The 18,617-nt window shown below is 39.5% G+C and overlaps 1 protein-coding gene across 3 annotated transcripts in view; it reads right to left on the bottom strand.

Annotated features, from left to right (window-relative positions):
* Positions 1 to 777: 777 nt before the first annotated feature.
* Positions 778 to 18,617, bottom strand: part of BBS12 (Bardet-Biedl syndrome 12) — a 28,521-nt gene continuing 10,681 nt past the window's right edge. For 2 of the 3 annotated variants that reach the window (XR_011903540.1, XM_072336453.1), the window contains exon 3: positions 18,358 to 18,529. Coding sequence is in view for 1 of the 3 variants with exons in the window: in XM_072336453.1 (XP_072192554.1) it covers positions 18,486 to 18,529 (44 nt within the window). In the remaining 2 variants the exon portion in view is untranslated. Of the gene's footprint in view, positions 911 to 1,651; positions 1,811 to 7,662; positions 7,754 to 18,357; positions 18,530 to 18,617 lie in introns of those variants that run through there. The other variant, XR_011903539.1, reaches the window with a different exon arrangement.

Genomic DNA, 18,617 nt, shown 5'->3' with positions numbered 1-18,617 from the left:
GCAACACAAGAAAGCCGGAGGGGCCCTCTGGCAGCCCCACCGCTGTATCTAACCCCAATATGCACGTCCTTTACCGTCCCACACCTCCCAGTTCGGGGGGCAGACACCTCTGCACGCACCTGCTCGGCACAGAGGCCGTTTCTGCAACGGCCAGCAGCAGCGCACCCACACCTGTGCCCGGGGAAGCTGGGAGAGCTTTCCTGGTTCCAAGGCAGCACAGCAGCCCTGGTCCTATCCCAACCCATACAGCAGCACTGGTCTTTGAGTTCTGCAGAGCCAACATACTGCAGCCCACACTCGGACATGAACACAAAAGCAATACACATTGTCCAGCCTACACTATTTATGATACTATTTAGCTAGCCGAGAGTAGTTTTGCTGATGGTCAGTGCTCCCCCAGCTCTCGCAAGCCGTAAGCTGCACAGCCACTTCTGATGCTCTGATTCTGATTTCTCTGAAATCTGAATGCTATCACAGAACCCAAGAGTTTTACAGCCTCAGCCAATGGCAGAGGTGCTCCTGGTTTCCCCTTGCTATTCTTTTGCAGCAGAAGCTGCATTCAAGACTGTTAATTTTTTTTGTCAACACAATGTAGACTCTTCCGATGTCCTCTCTTTTCTCACAAAGGGGAAGTATTCACACAGGTGAAGGGAAAGTGGGAAAAAGTATCATTCTTAAACTTACAAGAAGCTTTAACAAAATATACAACACAACCACTTTTCCAAAGAGTGAACATTCATGGATGTGCTTACCCATGGCTGATACTCTCTCATCAGGCTGTACACGCTCCCACAGCACTCCACCATCAGCGCTGAGGGATGGCACAGGTTGGGCAGGAGGGAACTCTCAGCTGGCTGGAAGCCTGGATGCATGTTTTACAAGAGAGAGCCCTGATATATTCCAGATGCATCTGTAAAGAAGAATGGTAGAGACCAACTCAGCAGTGCTAGGATGGCTTACCATTAATCAGCTCAAATCCCCTGCCAAGTGATCCTTTTAACAACTTGTGCAGCTCTAAGTGACTACCACTACAATGTATGGGGCTTAAGAGCTCTTGAGAAGCTTGGTACTGGGACTTAATGCTGTGTGACCTCAAAATAGACAACAGAGCTAAATGGAAAGTCATGTTCTCTCAGGTATTTGTGCTCACCTCAAGATCTGTCCCACTACTCTTTCTCTTTTTAATATAAATATTGTTTCATTTCTTATCTTCAAATAGAGAACGGGCCAGGTTTTACTTTCTCCACACTGTTTTCTCCTGCGCTCCAACCTCGTACTATGGTCATTAATATTCCTCTTAACATTGACTAAAACAATTTTGGCAGAGGTATTTTCCTTTCTTGTGGCCTTGACCACATTATCCCCACCACCACCCTTCCTTGGCTCAGATCTGGTGCACAATTACACCCGTACAGCAATTTCCCCTCCACCCAAGCCATTAATTATCCCTGTTTTCAACCCCCTTTACTCACATTCTCATGGCTGGCTTAAAACATAGCCCACGTTAGAATGCCTTGAACCCTACCTTCCTTCTACTTAAAAAGCAAATCTTAAAGCCCTACCCTCTACCTGTTCCACTTATCTAAATTGTCTACCGTTTTTGTGCTTGTCTTGCATTGTTTAGTACACAGCTAGATTTTTAACTGCATACCTCTTAGAGAGAAAAACCTGCTTTGTCCAGCACTGCTCTCATAAACGTGGGTCATAGTGAATGTGAGGTGCCCTTAACGCACATCCAAACATGGCTTTTATTCCGTATTATAATGCTTGAATTTTCAGGAGACTCTCAGTGGCATCGCTCTCAGAACACCTAAAACCAAAACAAACAACAAAACAAAAGAAATTAAATGATATATTTAGCCTGGTCACTAGAAAGGAAAAACAAAAACGAAAACTTGAAAAATGCAAGGCTAATTTTTGACAAAATCCCCACCTGCTTTATTCTTCTATTTTTTAATTCTGAATCCAATGGGCAAGACTGAGGTCTACGCCTTTGCCAGACTTCCCAGCAGATACTACCACAAATCCTGCTGTACCACAACCCCAAGAAATTTCAGCCCCCTTTCTACACCCTTCAGTCTGCTGGGACTGTGTCTGCACGTTGTGTTGGTCACACAGATCAAAAGGCTGCAGATGACTTTTGAGAAGTGTGTTAAATTAACCTGAGAAAGATCTGATTGACCATAAAATTAAACCAAACAACAAAAAAGCTCTCACTTTTATAAGGAAAATTAAAACTACTGGAAAGTAACGGGACACGTGGACACCTCAGCTCAACTACCTTTCCACCATTTAGACATACCAGCACTTGGCTTGCATCAGCAGAGCAGCAGGAAATGCCTCCAAGTATTAGAGATCTATTACTGCTTAACTTTAAATATGCTTCTTTCCTTCAACATCTGAATATGAGTTTAAGAATTCAGTAGGAATTTATCCCCCATAACGCTCAATTCCTTCCACATCCACAGCTGATATTTCTACTGTGAGTCTAAATGTACATTCTCAGGAGCTTATCCAAATGCTTCATCTGCTTTGTATGACGGAAGCACGCAACTGCAGATCCCCTTCTAACAGACTGAATTTGTCTTCTAGGTGTTCGTTGCAATAAAATGCAGCCTCACTTTTTGCTCTCATACTATTTTTAAGCGCAGTTTATTTCAAAAAGTTCCTGTATTTTAAGTATTAATTTGTATTATTAATTGCCTGAGAAAGTCCTCTTGCACAGATATATTTTTTCCATGCAACTTAAGCTCAGCTTTTCACTTACGTTTCTGATGACTTTATGACACTATTCAGTAATATCTGTTCTTAAACAGAGGCTTATTTTTTCCTTCTTCATCTTTTTTTCCCTCCCTGGTACAAATGAATTCATATCTCCTCCCTGATAGAAACCTCTTACGGTCTCCGTTCCATTTCAGAAGAATACTTTTGTCCTGTAAAGCACAAGGGGACACTTGCTATGCCTTTCTAAAAGGAAATTTTCCAAATATACACTTAGTTCAAATACAACCACATATGGCCAAAGCTTTGTTTTGGGTTGTCTTTACAGACAGTTGGTGTTGGAAATATAGCAGGCCAAGATGGCTGAAGATAAGAGGACTAACAAACCGATGAGGCTTAAATTGGAAGTAAATCAAGTTTGTTGTGGTTCAGAATGATTGCACTTGGAAAAAGAACTAGACTGTCTAGAAGCAGTGATAGCTGTTGCAGATGTAAGAATAAAGTAGCAACCTCAAGCAAGAAATAATGTTCTAGAACGAAATATTATGGAGGTTAGAGTTCAGAATCAGCAAAATTACTATTCTCCCTCTAGTGTATATGCAATGCACCTAGGATCTCTGTACCCATGTTACATATAGTAATACAAATAAGTCAGCAAAATTATTCCAGAAAGAAAAAGTGAGTAAAATCAATAAATCAATTTAAAGTCAAGATTGAGAATATGCAAGGAAAAAAAAAAGTATAATTTTTAAAAGCACTCTGAAATTGAACTTGGTTAACACAAAGAATATGAGTTCACATTGGATTTCAAGGAAACTCACATTCATTAAGGTAAGAAACTCCTTAGTAGGGGCAATCCTAAATGCACTTTTTTCTCACAGCACTACATTACAACCTTATATCATTGTTTAGACATTCATCGCTGCTGATCTCATGTCACTGGAAAGTCAGGGACTGGAAGGTCTCTGGTCCAACTGTACTTCCTATCTCCACTATAGCGGTGGCTGAGCTGCCCCAGCACCAGCTCTAAATCAAGGCAGTTTAATGTTAATTTGGTAGCTCTGCCATTTGTCCCAAAGCAGCTGTCTCTGCTTATTTCACAGACATGTTAGTTTCATTCTATCACTACAACACAGAATAGTTCTTTTTGCACTGAAGTGCCTGGAGGCACACAAGAGATTATAAGGAGATCTCCCCGCACAGCAAGGGGAAAATCAGCACTTGTTAGGCAGGCACAGAAATACAGCCACCATCTGCATTATTTTCTTTGGTTTAGGCATTTAAGAAGCCCATCTGAACAGAACACACAAACATTTAAGAAGCATACCTTCATACAAACACAGAATAGTTGAATTTGGAAAGGACCTCTGCAGATCCTCTGGTCCAACCACCCTGCTCAATCAAGGCCACTTGTAGATACAAGTTGCAACAATTCTACTTGCAACAGTTCTAAATATTTTCAGTGTAAAGACTTTCACAACTGAAACTACTCTGGGAAAACACACCAACCTCAGAGCGTTACACAGCCTAACAAGCCATCAGGAAATAGTAGAGGATCTACAGTTGATTCTGTTTCCCCTTGTAACTTATTCTCTTGTCTCACAAGATTCCTAAGATTCAAAACTTCCATATGGGCTAATTCTGCGGCAAGTCAATTCATGCAAAGGACTGCATATATAAAAATATAGCTGTAGGTAGGGCACATGCTCTTCCTGTTCGCTAGAATTTTGTAGTAGAAGGTCAGACTGACTTCAGGAGGAATAGAGAAGAAGGACTATTCCCAAGGAACAGGAGTTACTGCATTATGCAGCTTTTGTCATTTTGCGTTTAAGAGCGAGGAGAGATGAGATCAGTGAGATGTTACAAAATAAACAGTGTTATTCTACTATATCATGGATTTATTTTCTACCACTTGCTCAACTGAAACCTTGTTCTGCGTTACCTCTGTAGAACACATTAGCTGGCAGGTTGAAAACATCTAGAACAAAGAAAACAAAACCCCAAATCTCTCTCTTGGTAACAATCTGTATTCACTGATAGTATTCCAGGAGGCATGTCACAACAACTCTCCAGTTTGTTTTCTCTTTGTTTCAGGGCTGTTTCCATGGATCCCCAAACCTAGGCCCCTCTGCAGGGCTTCCAGAGCACAACGCCACACAGCAGCAGGTCACAGATCAAGCATCACATGCAGAACACAAACAGAATTCCAGTAGTATAGTCAACACGTTAAATCTATTGCAAATATAGTTCAGGATAATAGCACACCAGTATTTGGGGAAAGACAGACAAACCCTGGAACACTATTAGAAGTGCAAAGATATCAGGCAGTCTCATTCTGCATTAGCTTTTAGTTCTAGCGAGGGAGAAATATCCCAAACAAGTTTGAGAAACCACTCAATGCTGGGATGGATGTGATTATTACTATTCCACCACACCCCAATTCACCCATCCACACAATGGCTATCTTAGGTGAGAAGCTTTTTGGAACTCTTCCTTTCATCAGCTATACAATCATTCCTCATGCCTGTAAGTTTAACATTATCATATATGAACCTACACCTCTCCCAGTATCTGAAGTCACAAGTACTGTAAGTGCAACTTAAGCCAACTGGCTCTTGTGAAACCTTGTTTGTTTCTTGGAGAGAAGCTCAGAGCATTTCTTTGTGGCTGTTTAAAACACTGTAATCTTCTGTCCACAGGCCAAAACAGAATTTGTTTCCTGCCAAAAATAAATGACTTTCCTAATACTGTTCAGGCTATTACCTCAAACCTGGCTCACAATAGTTAACTTCCAGCCATCTGGGAGGTTAAATTGCTCCGTGATGTGTCCATTTCTTTGCAGAGGCAATATGAATTACATGAGAATCATATTTAGCCCATGTTCATTTCTCCCTGATGCCTGAATTAGCCCTCTTGTTACACTAATCAAACGCAACACTCGATGGAAATATTGTGAAAATGTGGCCATCTTTGAGAACAAACCGAACAGCAAAAAGAGCCTCTATGTTGCACATACGTCCTATCCTAGTGATATTAAATTGATGTGAAAATGGACTGTGCTTCTTCACCTCTAACAGAGCTTCCATGTAAAGATGTTGCTGTTTAGAGACAAGAAAGCAGACCATCTGCAAAGTGACAGAAGAAGAACCTGCTATACATTACTAGTTTTATGTTGTTTTGCTATGAAGAAGCTGCATTTCCTGACCAAAGAACCACCAGCGAATGATGAAGAGGAATTTTACTCCAACTTTACTGTGGCTGGCCAGCTACCAACCTTGTCTTGTTCAAATGCCAACTGTGTCATTCTGGTCATTTCACAGTTAAGATGGTATTTGGGAAAATTCTTCAGGTCCCTGTAACACCTCAAAAATACGCAAGAAAAGATAGCCTTGCCTTAAAAAGAAAGCTGAAGGTGCAAACTCCAAGCAAGAGAGACAGAAAGGTGAAAAGTAGGAGTCACAGGTGACATTACCATTCTAAATCTTTTCTGTGACGCCTGGTCTGTTAGTGTTTTAATCTGCCTTAACCTACAACTCACACTCTACTGACACCCAAAGTTAGTTATCAGCTTATAATGCAGAGGTAGCTGGGCTCACTAGCTTTGCCACAGGCCACAGTTATGTGACATCAAAAGTAAAGGGTCTTCTCCCACTGTACTGAGCAACAGTAGTAGGGGTCAACATATGCATGCCAGCAGTGTATTTCACAGTCTTACAACAGCAGCCAAATGGAAAAGCTCTGTAATCCTCTGGAGACCCAGGAATAAAAACTAGGAAGACACTGAAATAGGCACAGACTTGTCTTCCTTTCTTTTCTCTGATCCACCCTCCACCTCCAGCCTGTCTCATCTCCTCATCCTTTGTCCCCACCCTGTTCCTTTCCCATCCTCTGCTTTCAGTCGCAGGTTTCTAGCCTGTTTCTAAATCTTTCCTCAGCAGCTCATGCCAAGCTCTGTCTTCTGGGCTACTTTTCCTTTGCATCTCACTGTGGCTCCTAGCCATCTGCTCCATAGCAAGGTTTCCTTTCCCAATTTCTTCTTAATTCCCACTCCTGTTCTTGAAGTTCAAAGCCTGTGTTCTCATTCTCCAGCCAATCCTTGTAATTCTGTAGCCAGAGTTTTTCCCCTCCTTTATCTTAACAATGTTCCTCCTCCTGATAGTTCCCAACTCCCTATATTTCACTCTCCCTGCAAGTTGGAAGCCCCCAGTCCCATCTGATTGGGCATCACTATCACCTGCCTAGGTAGTACACTTATTGTTTACAACAGTTTTTACAGCTATAAAATAGGGCTAACGTTACTGATCTAACTCAGAAGGTAGCACGGACAGTTCACAGCAGGCTCTGGTGGGAGCCCTGCTCCTCAGGCCACCCTGCTGCACTTCTCTCTCAGCTCAAACCAGCCCTGGGGACCAAACACCACTCCAAACCATGTCACTTTGGGTCCCGCTGTCCTCAGAATGTGAAAGTAGGGTTCAGAGAAAAAAGGAGGCTGGTTGGCCACCTTCCTTTCAGCTATTTCCCAGCCCTTCAATACAGAAGTTCTAATTGAAGCCATTCTGAAGCATCTGGACCAGTTTAAGAATTACATATTTAAAAAAAGTCAGTCACAAGGCTTCCTCTCACAAGGCTTCCTCTAAGACTCTGAAACAAGGAGAAGCTTTCAAATGTGCATGAACCCCAGTCCGACAAAAGAGGTAGCAAAACTGACATCATTTTAAAGCACATACACCTCTTACTTCTAAACCCTTCCTTTTTCAAGAAGATACTCCTGCATAGAATTCTCAGCAACTGCAGCCAGTGTTGATGATTCCTTTAATTGTGTTATACATTTTTCATGTCAGTTTCTCCTAATATGAAGTTTGGCTTCTCTTTTACTAATTTCTTATCCATTGTTGCATTTCATACTGTTGATGTTGGAATACAAACAAACAGGACACTCACCTCCGAGGTATTAGTCTCTTCTTATGACATCAGTGTGTAGGCTGTGTAAAAATCAAGGCATCTGTTAGTCACTCGCACCATCTGTGTGGGCCTGTAGAAAGGAAGATGTAATCTCTCATACGGTTTTATACAAAACAGCAACAATCCATATTCAGCTGTGCAGATTAAATGGATCCCTGGAGGAGCTTCAGCCTGCCAGAGCGTGTGCTTGTGGGTGTCAGTTGTTGGGGGTCAACTCTTCAAAACACAGTGATGAAAAACTTCTTGTTTGTCCAGAAAATAAATTTGAGGGTGGTGGCGGTCAGTCACAGACTACAGTTTGTTAGCCAAACCATGCTGGCATTAAGTAGCACTTAAAAATTTCAGGGCCAAAATCCTTTCTCAGTTCTACTGACGTAAGAAAATTTGTTCTGGGATGATCTGAATACAAGAGAGGAGAAAGTGATGATATCATTCCTTTTAGGTTTTGTCTTCCTGGGCCTATCTGAAGCTACCACCATGCAGTTCCTCACAGCAGGGAAGGCAGAGTCTACTGTGCAAAGGGAAAGTTAGCAGGTCTACGTAAGTCTCACTGAATAGCAAGCAGAGGGAAGACAAGAAATGCACAGGACATACCCCCAGGCTACCTCACCTGTTTGTCTGGAATTTAAGATGACATTCTTTTTTGACTCACACACTTCAAATAGCACCTCTGGAAGCCTATAAGGCATTATTAGTCACTGAACAACGCTTCTCCTTTCTTCTTTATATATTGCAAGCTACTTTTATGGACATTTTTTCTTTTATAACATAAAAAACTTTGATATTTATTTTCAGATTAAGAATATAGTTTATTAGTACACAAACTTGTTTCTCTGTTAGTGTTTTTATATTAGTGGCCTGTTCCAAGACACTTGACAATCTCTGCTTTGTGTCTTTGTCATCACCCTGCATGTTCAAGTACAGCTTGAACATACACACACACACACACACACACACACACACATATATATATATATTTGGTCTTGTCAGGTCACAATTCAGAAACTTTAGATCAAGATTCTCCAAAATCCCATACTTCTTCCCACCACTTCAGCTGCTTTCTTTCCAGAGAACAGCACTGTAAGATAGAATTGTACAAGTGCTTCAAAACATCCTGAAGATTTCTTCTGCAAGGAGTTTTGCAGGGGAACAGTCCCAAAGTCAGGGATGTTACAAGAACCATCTCCACAGTCCCGGTAAACTCACCAGGGACACAGATGAACATAAATAGTCTTTCCAGCTGTGGCTGCAGAATGCAGAACACAACAGAGAAGCAGAGAACCATGATCTTTAAGAAACAAAAGATTCTGCAATTTCCAGACAAGAGGAATGCAGTTTGTCTTCTTACCCCAAGAGTCACCAGTAAGGCAGGAGTCAGGTTTCTACAGTGTTAGAGACAGTAAAAAAAACACAAGAGGAACCTGCTGAATACAGCCCAAGAGCATTTTGTTACTAAAGCCAGAAAAGAACCCTTTTTTTGTGTGCTTTATTTTGTTTTTTTCTGTAGGCACTAAAGTCAACCTCATTTCTTATTTTGCTGCATCTAACAGCAGATGCCCTTGTTACCTGGTTTCTAGAATAGTCCTCCCAGCTCCATGAAGGCAAACAGATGAGACAGTTAAAAGAAACATAAAAAAAAACCTCTCAGGAGCTAAATACAGCAGAGAGGGAAAACATATATGGGAAGAAGTGGAATATAAGGAATATATAAGGAATGTGTTGCTGCCAATGAGCCTATAGCCACTAAAAGGCTCAATATAACGTCAGATTCATCATTTTTTAATCAGAAAATTAAGTTAGGTTACAGAGGTTAGTCTAATAAAATCTGTGATCACATTAAACTAACAGTTCAACTGGTATTTTGAACTAATTTGATTCCGTGTTTAAAGCCATGGGTAAACTGGATCTATTCAGGAGCACTATTTGAAGCCTTTTTTCAGTCTTACAAGACAGCTATAATTAAATTCACTACATTGGAGTGGTTAGTTTGATGACAAAACTCTTTAAGCAAAATCTTATCTGTTATTCTTTCTTAAACTTTTATGTTCAACACCCTGAGCATTACTTTCAAAGCTGCTTTCCTTTTTGCTCGGTTTTTTAACATTCCATTCCTAGACAACAACTTCCATGGTCCTCAAGTTAAGCATCTAAAACTAGAGCGCTGAGACACACCACAGTCCAGGTCCTTTTAAAGATCTACTCACTCTTTCAGTTCTTCTGAACTCTACCAATTCATCATGGAAGCAACTGGTTTTAAGACATTTCTGTCAGTTCTTACCAGTTCTTAGACCTGACCCTATCCATCACATATGTGTAACAGCTTGGTCCTAGGACAGCAAAGAGAACTGGATAATTGATCTCTAAGGTCCCTTCCAACTCGCACGATACTATGATACTGTGATACTATGATACTGTGATAATTATAGGAAAGAAGCACTGATGAAATTATTTCCATATAAGAAAGCAATTGAACTTAGCAGATAGATGTAATTTTTCAGAAGAATAAAAAAAGAGGCCCCTAAAATGTCACAAAGTTGTGAGAAAGTGCTCCATTGCTGCCACATGTCCAAATCACGATGTCCTTGTAAAGGTATAGGTACAAAAGCTGTATTATTGTGCCACATGTGAGGTGGTGACAAAGATTAGTAGTTTTGATTGGTAAAATTAATAAAGCAGGCTACCATCATTCATATATGCATCCAGCAAAATAGATCAGTCTTTTTAGGTCAACTTTATGTAAGGCTTATATATATACACACATATATCATGATGTTTGGATTAGTAACATGTGGGATAATTAGAAACACAATTGTATTACCACTCAGAGACAAGGCTTTTTTTCCAGTATGGTTACACACAAGAAAGGCAAATCATGCATTGAGATGAAAAGACTGGAACAAACTGTATGCAATTAACTTAGCTGACTATATGGAATTGGTCAGAGTTCAAATGAGTATAAACAAAGAAACTACATTTGCTTACCTCATGTCTGAATTTGATCTATTGGCTTGAGCATATAAAAAGCAATAGTACTGGGAGCAATTTGGCTGTAATCCCTGCTCCACTGTAGTTAACTTGACTGCTGTTGATTTGAAGTCTGCAGAAGATCAAGCTAGGAACAGTCAAGAATTTCCTCACTTTTAAAAGCATTATCTCCAATTAGAGATCTAATTCATGAGAAGAGAAAAATATCCACTCTTTATAGACACTGTACCTGTTATTGGCCCTTCTGCAGATACAGCCACCTTTAGCATGGGAGAAGTAGCATGCTATGGGTTAAAGATGTAGCCATAACAACTTTCCTTCAATCTCCCTTTGATGCATTATTACCTTGCTAATTATCAGTTCCCAAGGGTTAGGGAAAGAAGACATTTTTTATTCCAGGGATTATGGCTAAAGCTCACAGAAAGCATAAACAAGCAAAAGCCTTTTGGTACACCCAATTTCCTCCCTCAGACAGACAGGCATCATTCTTTCAGATGAGACATAACCCATCAATCCACAAAACAAAACAAAATCTAAAAGGCAACAACAATTAGTTCACTGCAAATGTTAGCCAATTTATGTAATATCCTTTTACTCAGCATTTTGTATTCACTTCAGGGTGAAAAATCTCAAACTGTCACTAGGGAATTTAAAGTAGGGGAAGTCAGTTGGACTCATAGTCCTTCTCCAGTCATGGCTACTGTTGGCTGCTTGATAGTCTACATTACATCAGGGTTACTTCACTACCAGCAAATAAGGAGGCAGCAATGCAATCAGTGTTAACATGCTTTAATTGTTATTAACAGCAGCTGTCATTTTAAGTTGACTAAGCACAAAAGCTCTGTGCTTCTGCTGTTGACATTATTCCATGAGGTACACAGAAGAGTCAACCCCAGAACCCAGTTTGCCCACAGCATCATTTTACACATGGCAAAGGGCCAGAAAGCTCAGACTGAATAATAACAGTACTATGACTTGCTGCTTTAATGCACCTAGGAAATAAAGGAAGAGCTGAGTGTATGGAGATGATCACGGTGAACATAAATAATACCACTTCTTCCCCAGAGAGCATTTTAGTAAAGAAATACGTTGATGGTACACTTGCATCACCTCAAAACAGGACTAAGAACACTGAACAAGCCTGTTCAGTGAAGAAATAGAACCTTTGTACCTACAACATGACGCTCTTCTACTACATATATATAGTAGAATATATATATTTAAATACTTTTTTCAGAGCTCAATTCCTCGGTTCCTTCCAGGAAAGCCAGCAGCAGCCAGCTATTATGAATGCTGCACCTTTTTTTAAATACGACTAAAAGTGGAAGAAAATAGAAGAAATTTCAGTTAACTGGCTTAAAACTGGAAACAAAATATGATATAAACAAAGCTTATAAGGAACACCAGACATCAGAATTCTGAAATTAAATCATATTTTTCATGGCATTAAAATAAGAAAAAGACTGAAGTTCCAAAATAAAACACAGACATTCACAATGTAATACTTGTTACTTCTACAATGATGTCATAAGAGAAAACGTATGCAGCAAGCACAAAAACTCAAATTACTATGTATCCTTCTACAGAAATCATTTACCGCAGACACCCTTATTGATTTAGAACATCCATAGAAAGTTCAATTCATTAGTCCTCCTTTAAAAGCCATTGGTTTATGCTCCTATTTGAGGCCCCTAATTCAGTTTTCCTTACTCAAAAGTTCTTAGTAATTTACTATATGTTCAAGATTATATATACAGTGGACATTTTAAAAAATCCCTTAGAAAGTTCCAAAACTGTTTTAATGTTTGGATGTTCATAAAGGATCTGGCCTACAGGAAGAAAGTTTATTGCCGATAGTATTATCATAGTCATCTGCAATTATAATGAGTATCTATGGTTTTGATGAAGGAGAAACATAGCATATGGCTCTAACCTAAAAAAGAGTGGGTAATACTTCTCTCTAAAAGCCAGAGGTGTGTGTAGAAAATAAAATTAAGAAAATACAAATCTGGTTTCCCATAGAAGAAAATGTTCTGCAATAACCTTACACATAATGTCAGCATCCGTTTCATTTATTTACAAGATTTGAGATCTTTTCATGGCTTTTCTTTTTCAGTAACTAAAGTTTCCATCTGTTGCTCTTGCTCCTCGTGGAAATACAGCAGTAAATGATCATAAAAATTGTTATGAAAAGCAGTATATACCATTTTTCAGAACAGAAGGCATATTTCTATATGTCATAACCATAGAATATAATGACATGCCATCATGCAGTGTCTCTAAAAATACTGAGAACTCCAGAACTGCAGTAAATTCCCCTGAATTCTGCAAAAGTCTCCTTTGACTGAAATATGGAGCCAATAAGGAGCCAATGCCTGGGGAAATGGACCCTCCAAGAACTAGCAGACACCACAGACCTTCAAGTACATAGTGGAATGGCTGCTGATTTCTAAAATTGAAGTTAATGTGTTCCTCTGCCACAAATAAGTGGAGGTCTGGTGGATTTCTGTTTTGCTTTCGACTCAGAATTTGTTTTATTTAGGGATGTTTAATTTATAATTGTATCATGATGGCTGAATGCTCAGTTGTGTTATGGCCCCCTGCCCAGAGAACCTAATTGTTGCAACTACTAATTTTTCCATGTTTCACAGATGGTTTGTATTTGCGTTTTGCTTTGTTTCCCCTCCACACACCCCCACCCCCATTCCTTCAAATATTAACTGTAAGATTTAAAAATGAAAACAGAAGTTTTAGGCTTTAAGGGGTTACTTACCTCCACAGTTTATTGTGGAACTGAGCTGCTTCAGATTAATAAAATTCATTAAATACAGTTCTAAATATTAGCAGCTTGTAAGGTCTTCAGAATTAGACCAGACATAACAAATATCAGGTGTTGTAATTGCAGTGTCTGCAAACCTTCTCATAAGAAATAGCCATTTAATGTTAGCCTGCTATAGCGCAGAGGAAATTTTCTGCCTCAAAGGTACCTGTAAGGCAATAAGTAGAATTATCCTCTAAATTTCAGAGACCCGCTTCAAGGAATGGGGTGTGGGCTTGCTGGTTAACAACAGATAGACTGCTGGAAAACTAGAAAGACAGGAACAGTGATCTTCTCCCTGAATAGGAAGAGCTAGCAAACATCCTTCCCCAGAGTAGTTCTTTCTGAGATTGCCCAGTCTCAAGGCAGTTCTCTGTATGGTATCCTGACATTCCCACAGACAATCCATTGGCTTGAAAAAAAGCCCCAAAAATCCAATGGTTCCCACAGGTGTCCCAAGTACCACCAGTAGTCACCAGCAGTCCACCTCTGGCAATAATATATATATATATATATAATTATGCTAATGTAAGACAAAAATACACACATTAAAAAACAAACAAACAAAAAAAACCAAACACCCAAGCAACATTAAAAAAAAAGAACAAAAACATAACGATCTATATCCTGAATTGTACGTTACTTCACATAAAAAATGGAGTTAATGTGTATGTGTTAAGTGAATCTTCTTCTATAAGACTGATTAAAAATTGCAAGTAGCCCAAGTTCTTCACAGAAGCAAATACTGAGATCTTGATCTGAAATATCTCACATTTGAGCATGTTCTGGGATTTGGCCTGAAGTCCTTCATTTTCCTGCCGATCTCAAGTATGAATCACAGTGGAGTTCATTTTCTGATCTCTTGCAGACATTCTCACAAGACTTTGTTATAAGCAGAATATAAAGGGGATTTTATGAAAATTACTTAGAAGAATTTCTGGAATCAGCACGTCCAAACAGATTTAAGAGGCTAAATGAGATCACGAGGCCATCATCTTTATGTGAGCCCCTTCTTTCCACACACATTTTGGAAGCCTGGGAAGAATTTTCTCTTGCCTAGATTTTGAATACAGAAAACCACTCCTGTGGAGACAACCTTTGCTGTAGAAGATATGCTTTGTTTGACTGTCTTGTCATTAAGGAACATGATATTATTATCTAATAAAAGACGGTGACACTGTAAGGCAATCCAAGAATAAATCCTATACCACTTGTGATTCCTTCACAGTAAGTTAAATTTTAGCAGGACTTTTGCTATTGTTCTCAATGGACTGTGACAAGAAACTCCATGATTCCAAGCCAAATAAAAATGAGTAAATAAGTGCCTTGGAGCCACAAAGAATCCTTCTTAGGCTGCTGGCAACAGCACAGCTTACAAAATTAGCCTCTGTTTGTGACGTTCAAACACATGGGTGTCACCCAGGTGGAACAGATGACACATTAAACAACAGTCAGTCTCTGACTCTCTCATTGACCCCCCAAAAAATGACAAGGCCAGGTTGGATGGAGCCCTGGTCAGCCTGGTCTAGTGGGTGGTAGCCCTGTCCATGGCAAGGGATTGGAGCTGGATGACCTTCAAGGTCCCCTCCAACCTAAGCCGCTCTATGATTCTATATTTACGGAAGAAATTACTATCATTTGCTATGCAGATTATGCAAGTCATCCTACATCCATTTAGAGATGAGCAGAGAACAGACTGTGATACAGGGGTTTTAACTGCAATCATTTACCCAGTGGGGATTATGGAAAGGTAAACTGGTGGCAAAGCTCCCACACAAAATAAAGTAATTCTGATCTGTCTGAAAAGCAGATGTCTTGTTGCATAGACGAGAGGAGGTAAGATTCTAACAGGTGCCATTAAAAACAATAAAAACAACATAAATCACAATGAAGACATGAAGTGTGGTGAAAGAAAAGAAACAGGCCACAGTTACATCAGAAGCTCTACTGTACTTTAAGAAAAGAAATCAACAAACCAATGCACATGGGCTTAAGGGAAGTAGATTTAGAATGGCTACATGCTTGTGGGAGGGTGCTCCTGTTTTACAGAGGGTCCCACAGTTCTGAGATGGACATACAGCATGAGATTATCAGGCCATATTTCCAATTACTAATGGAACAGCACAGAATACTTTGCTGAATGAAGTCTCCTACTGGGTCAGACCCTGGCCTTTAAGGCTGTTCTGGGGAATTAAGCCATCCCAGTATGTTGACAGCTTGGCTCCTGGGGATGAAAAATCACACACACAAACTGATCCCAACACTGACGGTATTAGGAGACAATCTGCTGTACAGTACATACAAGTCTTAAAGGATATGTGGAATTATAAACAAGGCTGAATCAGCTCAGTTAGAACCAGATTTAAACCCAATGAAATTCCTGAGATGTCAAGCCAGGTAACTTCAAGTCTATTTTTTCCCCTCAAGAAATTTGCTTCTTGTTTTCTTTTGTTTTTAAGATAAAAGTATTCGGTAAAGCAGGTAGGTTTCCATCTATTCAGGATCCTTGCTGAAAGCAATGGGTTTGTAAACAAGGGAAGCAAAACATGGTATGAATTCATCGTAGAGGAAGCATAATTAAGAACACGTTATTTTTACAGCCCACAGTAAAAACCTTCAACAGCTAGAAACATTTGCTGTTTTCCAAAGCTTGAGTATTTCAAAAAGACTGTTTTCCATCCAGTATCACAAGAAGGAAGTAACCGAAACCAAAATAATGTCTCACGGATTTTATTTTACGTATGAATCAACTAGTCTAAAAAAAATACTACCTTCTTTAACTGGAAGCATGGGAGAGTTCAAGGATACAGTATGTATTTTTAAAGAAAAGCCTAATACACATGTTTGGAAAGGAAAGGGACAAGACTTAGCTCCTGGCAGTATTTGCAGACATCCACAGACATTTTGAATAGAGGTATTCTTCTGGGGGCTTTCACCTTGTCTGAAGGTTTTGTACTTATTCCAGGTCTTACGCTGTTTATTACATTTTTAAAAGTCAAGTTATTCTTTCCTACTGCACTGCAAACTAGAACATGACTCCTGCTAATTCTGGGGACTCGAGCAAACAGAGAAAAGGAGCCAGACGCAGATGAAAGCATAATTCTAAAAAAGTAATTTATGTTTTCATTTGGAAAGGAATAAAAAAGAAAGAACAAAAACAGACAGAAGGGGGTAAGGATCTTCCTCAAACTTGAAGCAAAAGAGTCAACTAAAGCCAGTTAATTTTCTTCTTGCAATACTAAAAGCGTTGCCATCTGAAATGCCTGACCCAGCACCGCATCACATCAGCGGCACAGAAACATGCAAAGGGCAGCTATCTATGTTTTTGTCACACCACAATTAAAAAACAGAGATCCAACTCTGAAGATCCATACTAAAGCCATAAATAAAGAGATCTTATGTAAAGTAAGTGATCACGGATTATAGGGAATTCTTCCAAGGAGATATTGGGAAAAATAAAATAAAATCAGTGAAACTTGGGAAAAAAAAAACCCAACCCCAAAAGGACCAAATAACCCACAAACACTGCAGTCTCAGTTCATTTCCATATGATTTAAAAAGACGACATTCATTCCACCCTGCCAGTATGCCAATTTGTATGTAGAGGAATCATTTGCTCAGCCGAGTTTGCACTGTATGTTATATGACTACTGGTAGCTCTCCTTGGCACTCAGTAACCACAGTGGTTTAATCTTCACGCTATATCCCAAAAAAGAGCTACTGTGTTCCTTGTCGGGGTTTATTACTACCCTCCAACAATTATTTTGTCCTAGATATAAAACTTACAGAAACCAAATATGTGTGAATTCTGCATGGCCAAACAGCGCAGTTGGCTTTTAGACAAATTCCATCAGCTTTATCAGGATTGAAAAGTCATCAACAAAATATCTTTCAAAGTGAAAAAGACAATCTTCAATGGCATTTAAACTTCATTAATTACTGTATCAATTCTGGCTTATATTCATTATCCAGGGCCTCATTCTGTTAGGCAGTATATGAGAAGAACTAAGTTTCTTCTCTACAGAAGTCTGCAGTCTTAGGGATAAGAGCTGAACACAACTGCCTCCAAAGCTGATCTCTCTAAGTGACCCTGCAGTAGATGTGCTTTCACCACTAAGGATGCTGAGCTCTTACTCCGCATTAAATTCTTCAGTGGAAAGAATGGTTTGACCTACTGCATCTCTGAAGCTTTTTTTCCCCTCCAAGTCATCATTAAGTATTCAATTTCTATTGCTATTAGAGCTTACTAGAGGTTCATCACAGAAAGAGTTCGTGCAGCCCCTGATTTTACACTTCTTTCCAATAACAATCAAAAAGTTGCCCTTTTCCAGCATTCACAGGAATGGAAAAAGAAAATCATTATTTTAAATTATCTGTTTCTTAGGGGCTGAGCATTCCCAAAGCAACAGAAACTTTACCGATGTTCTTGATGAAAGAGGGATTGGTTCCCGTATTACTTTACAACCAAAGCATTATTCCCCTTTCCCCTTCAGCCTCCTGAGAATAACAGCAGCACAAGAACAGCTCATCACACAAGCACATCAGCAAAAGCATCTGTTAATTCTCATACAAGAAGTGAATTGGTGGTACAGGCTCATAGCAACAAATAAAACAGAAAGAAAACAGATTAACTGGCCTTTCAAAGGAAAATCCAATTAATAACAAGTCCTATTTTATATTGTTAACTGAGGTAGATGGGCATGAACATTTGAAAGAATAGAACGTTACACACAGCTACTTATGCACTTATGCTCGCCATGACTTGCCTCTCTTCTAGTCAAGAATGTGTGTGTCTACATTAATTTCCACTTAGGATGTAAGTAAATTAATCCACCTAGTTGTAGGGGAAGATAATAAAATCCTTCCTTACTTATTGCCCCCATACACCAAACAAGTGGCTTACAGTAAGTTACTTGGAGCATGTCTCCTGGCCTTGAAGCTCCTTTTTCACTGGTCTTAGGAATGGTTATGAGAATAAAGTGGAAAGCAGAAGGTCCTCTTAAAACTCTGTTTGAAAACAGCCCCTGGAATCCATCACTGGAGCTGAAATTTAAGAAGGATTCTTGTATTAGCCACAGGAACTTCATGTATACTAATTAGTGATCTGATACTTGGCAATTCTGTGGAGTTT

The sequence above is a fragment of the Excalfactoria chinensis genome, chromosome 4 (genome assembly GCF_039878825.1).
Source record: "Excalfactoria chinensis isolate bCotChi1 chromosome 4, bCotChi1.hap2, whole genome shotgun sequence".
Lineage (NCBI taxonomy): Eukaryota > Metazoa > Chordata > Aves > Galliformes > Phasianidae > Excalfactoria > Excalfactoria chinensis.
The sequence above is the reverse complement of the archived record's forward strand: the minus strand, read 5'-3'. Positions and strand labels throughout refer to the sequence as shown.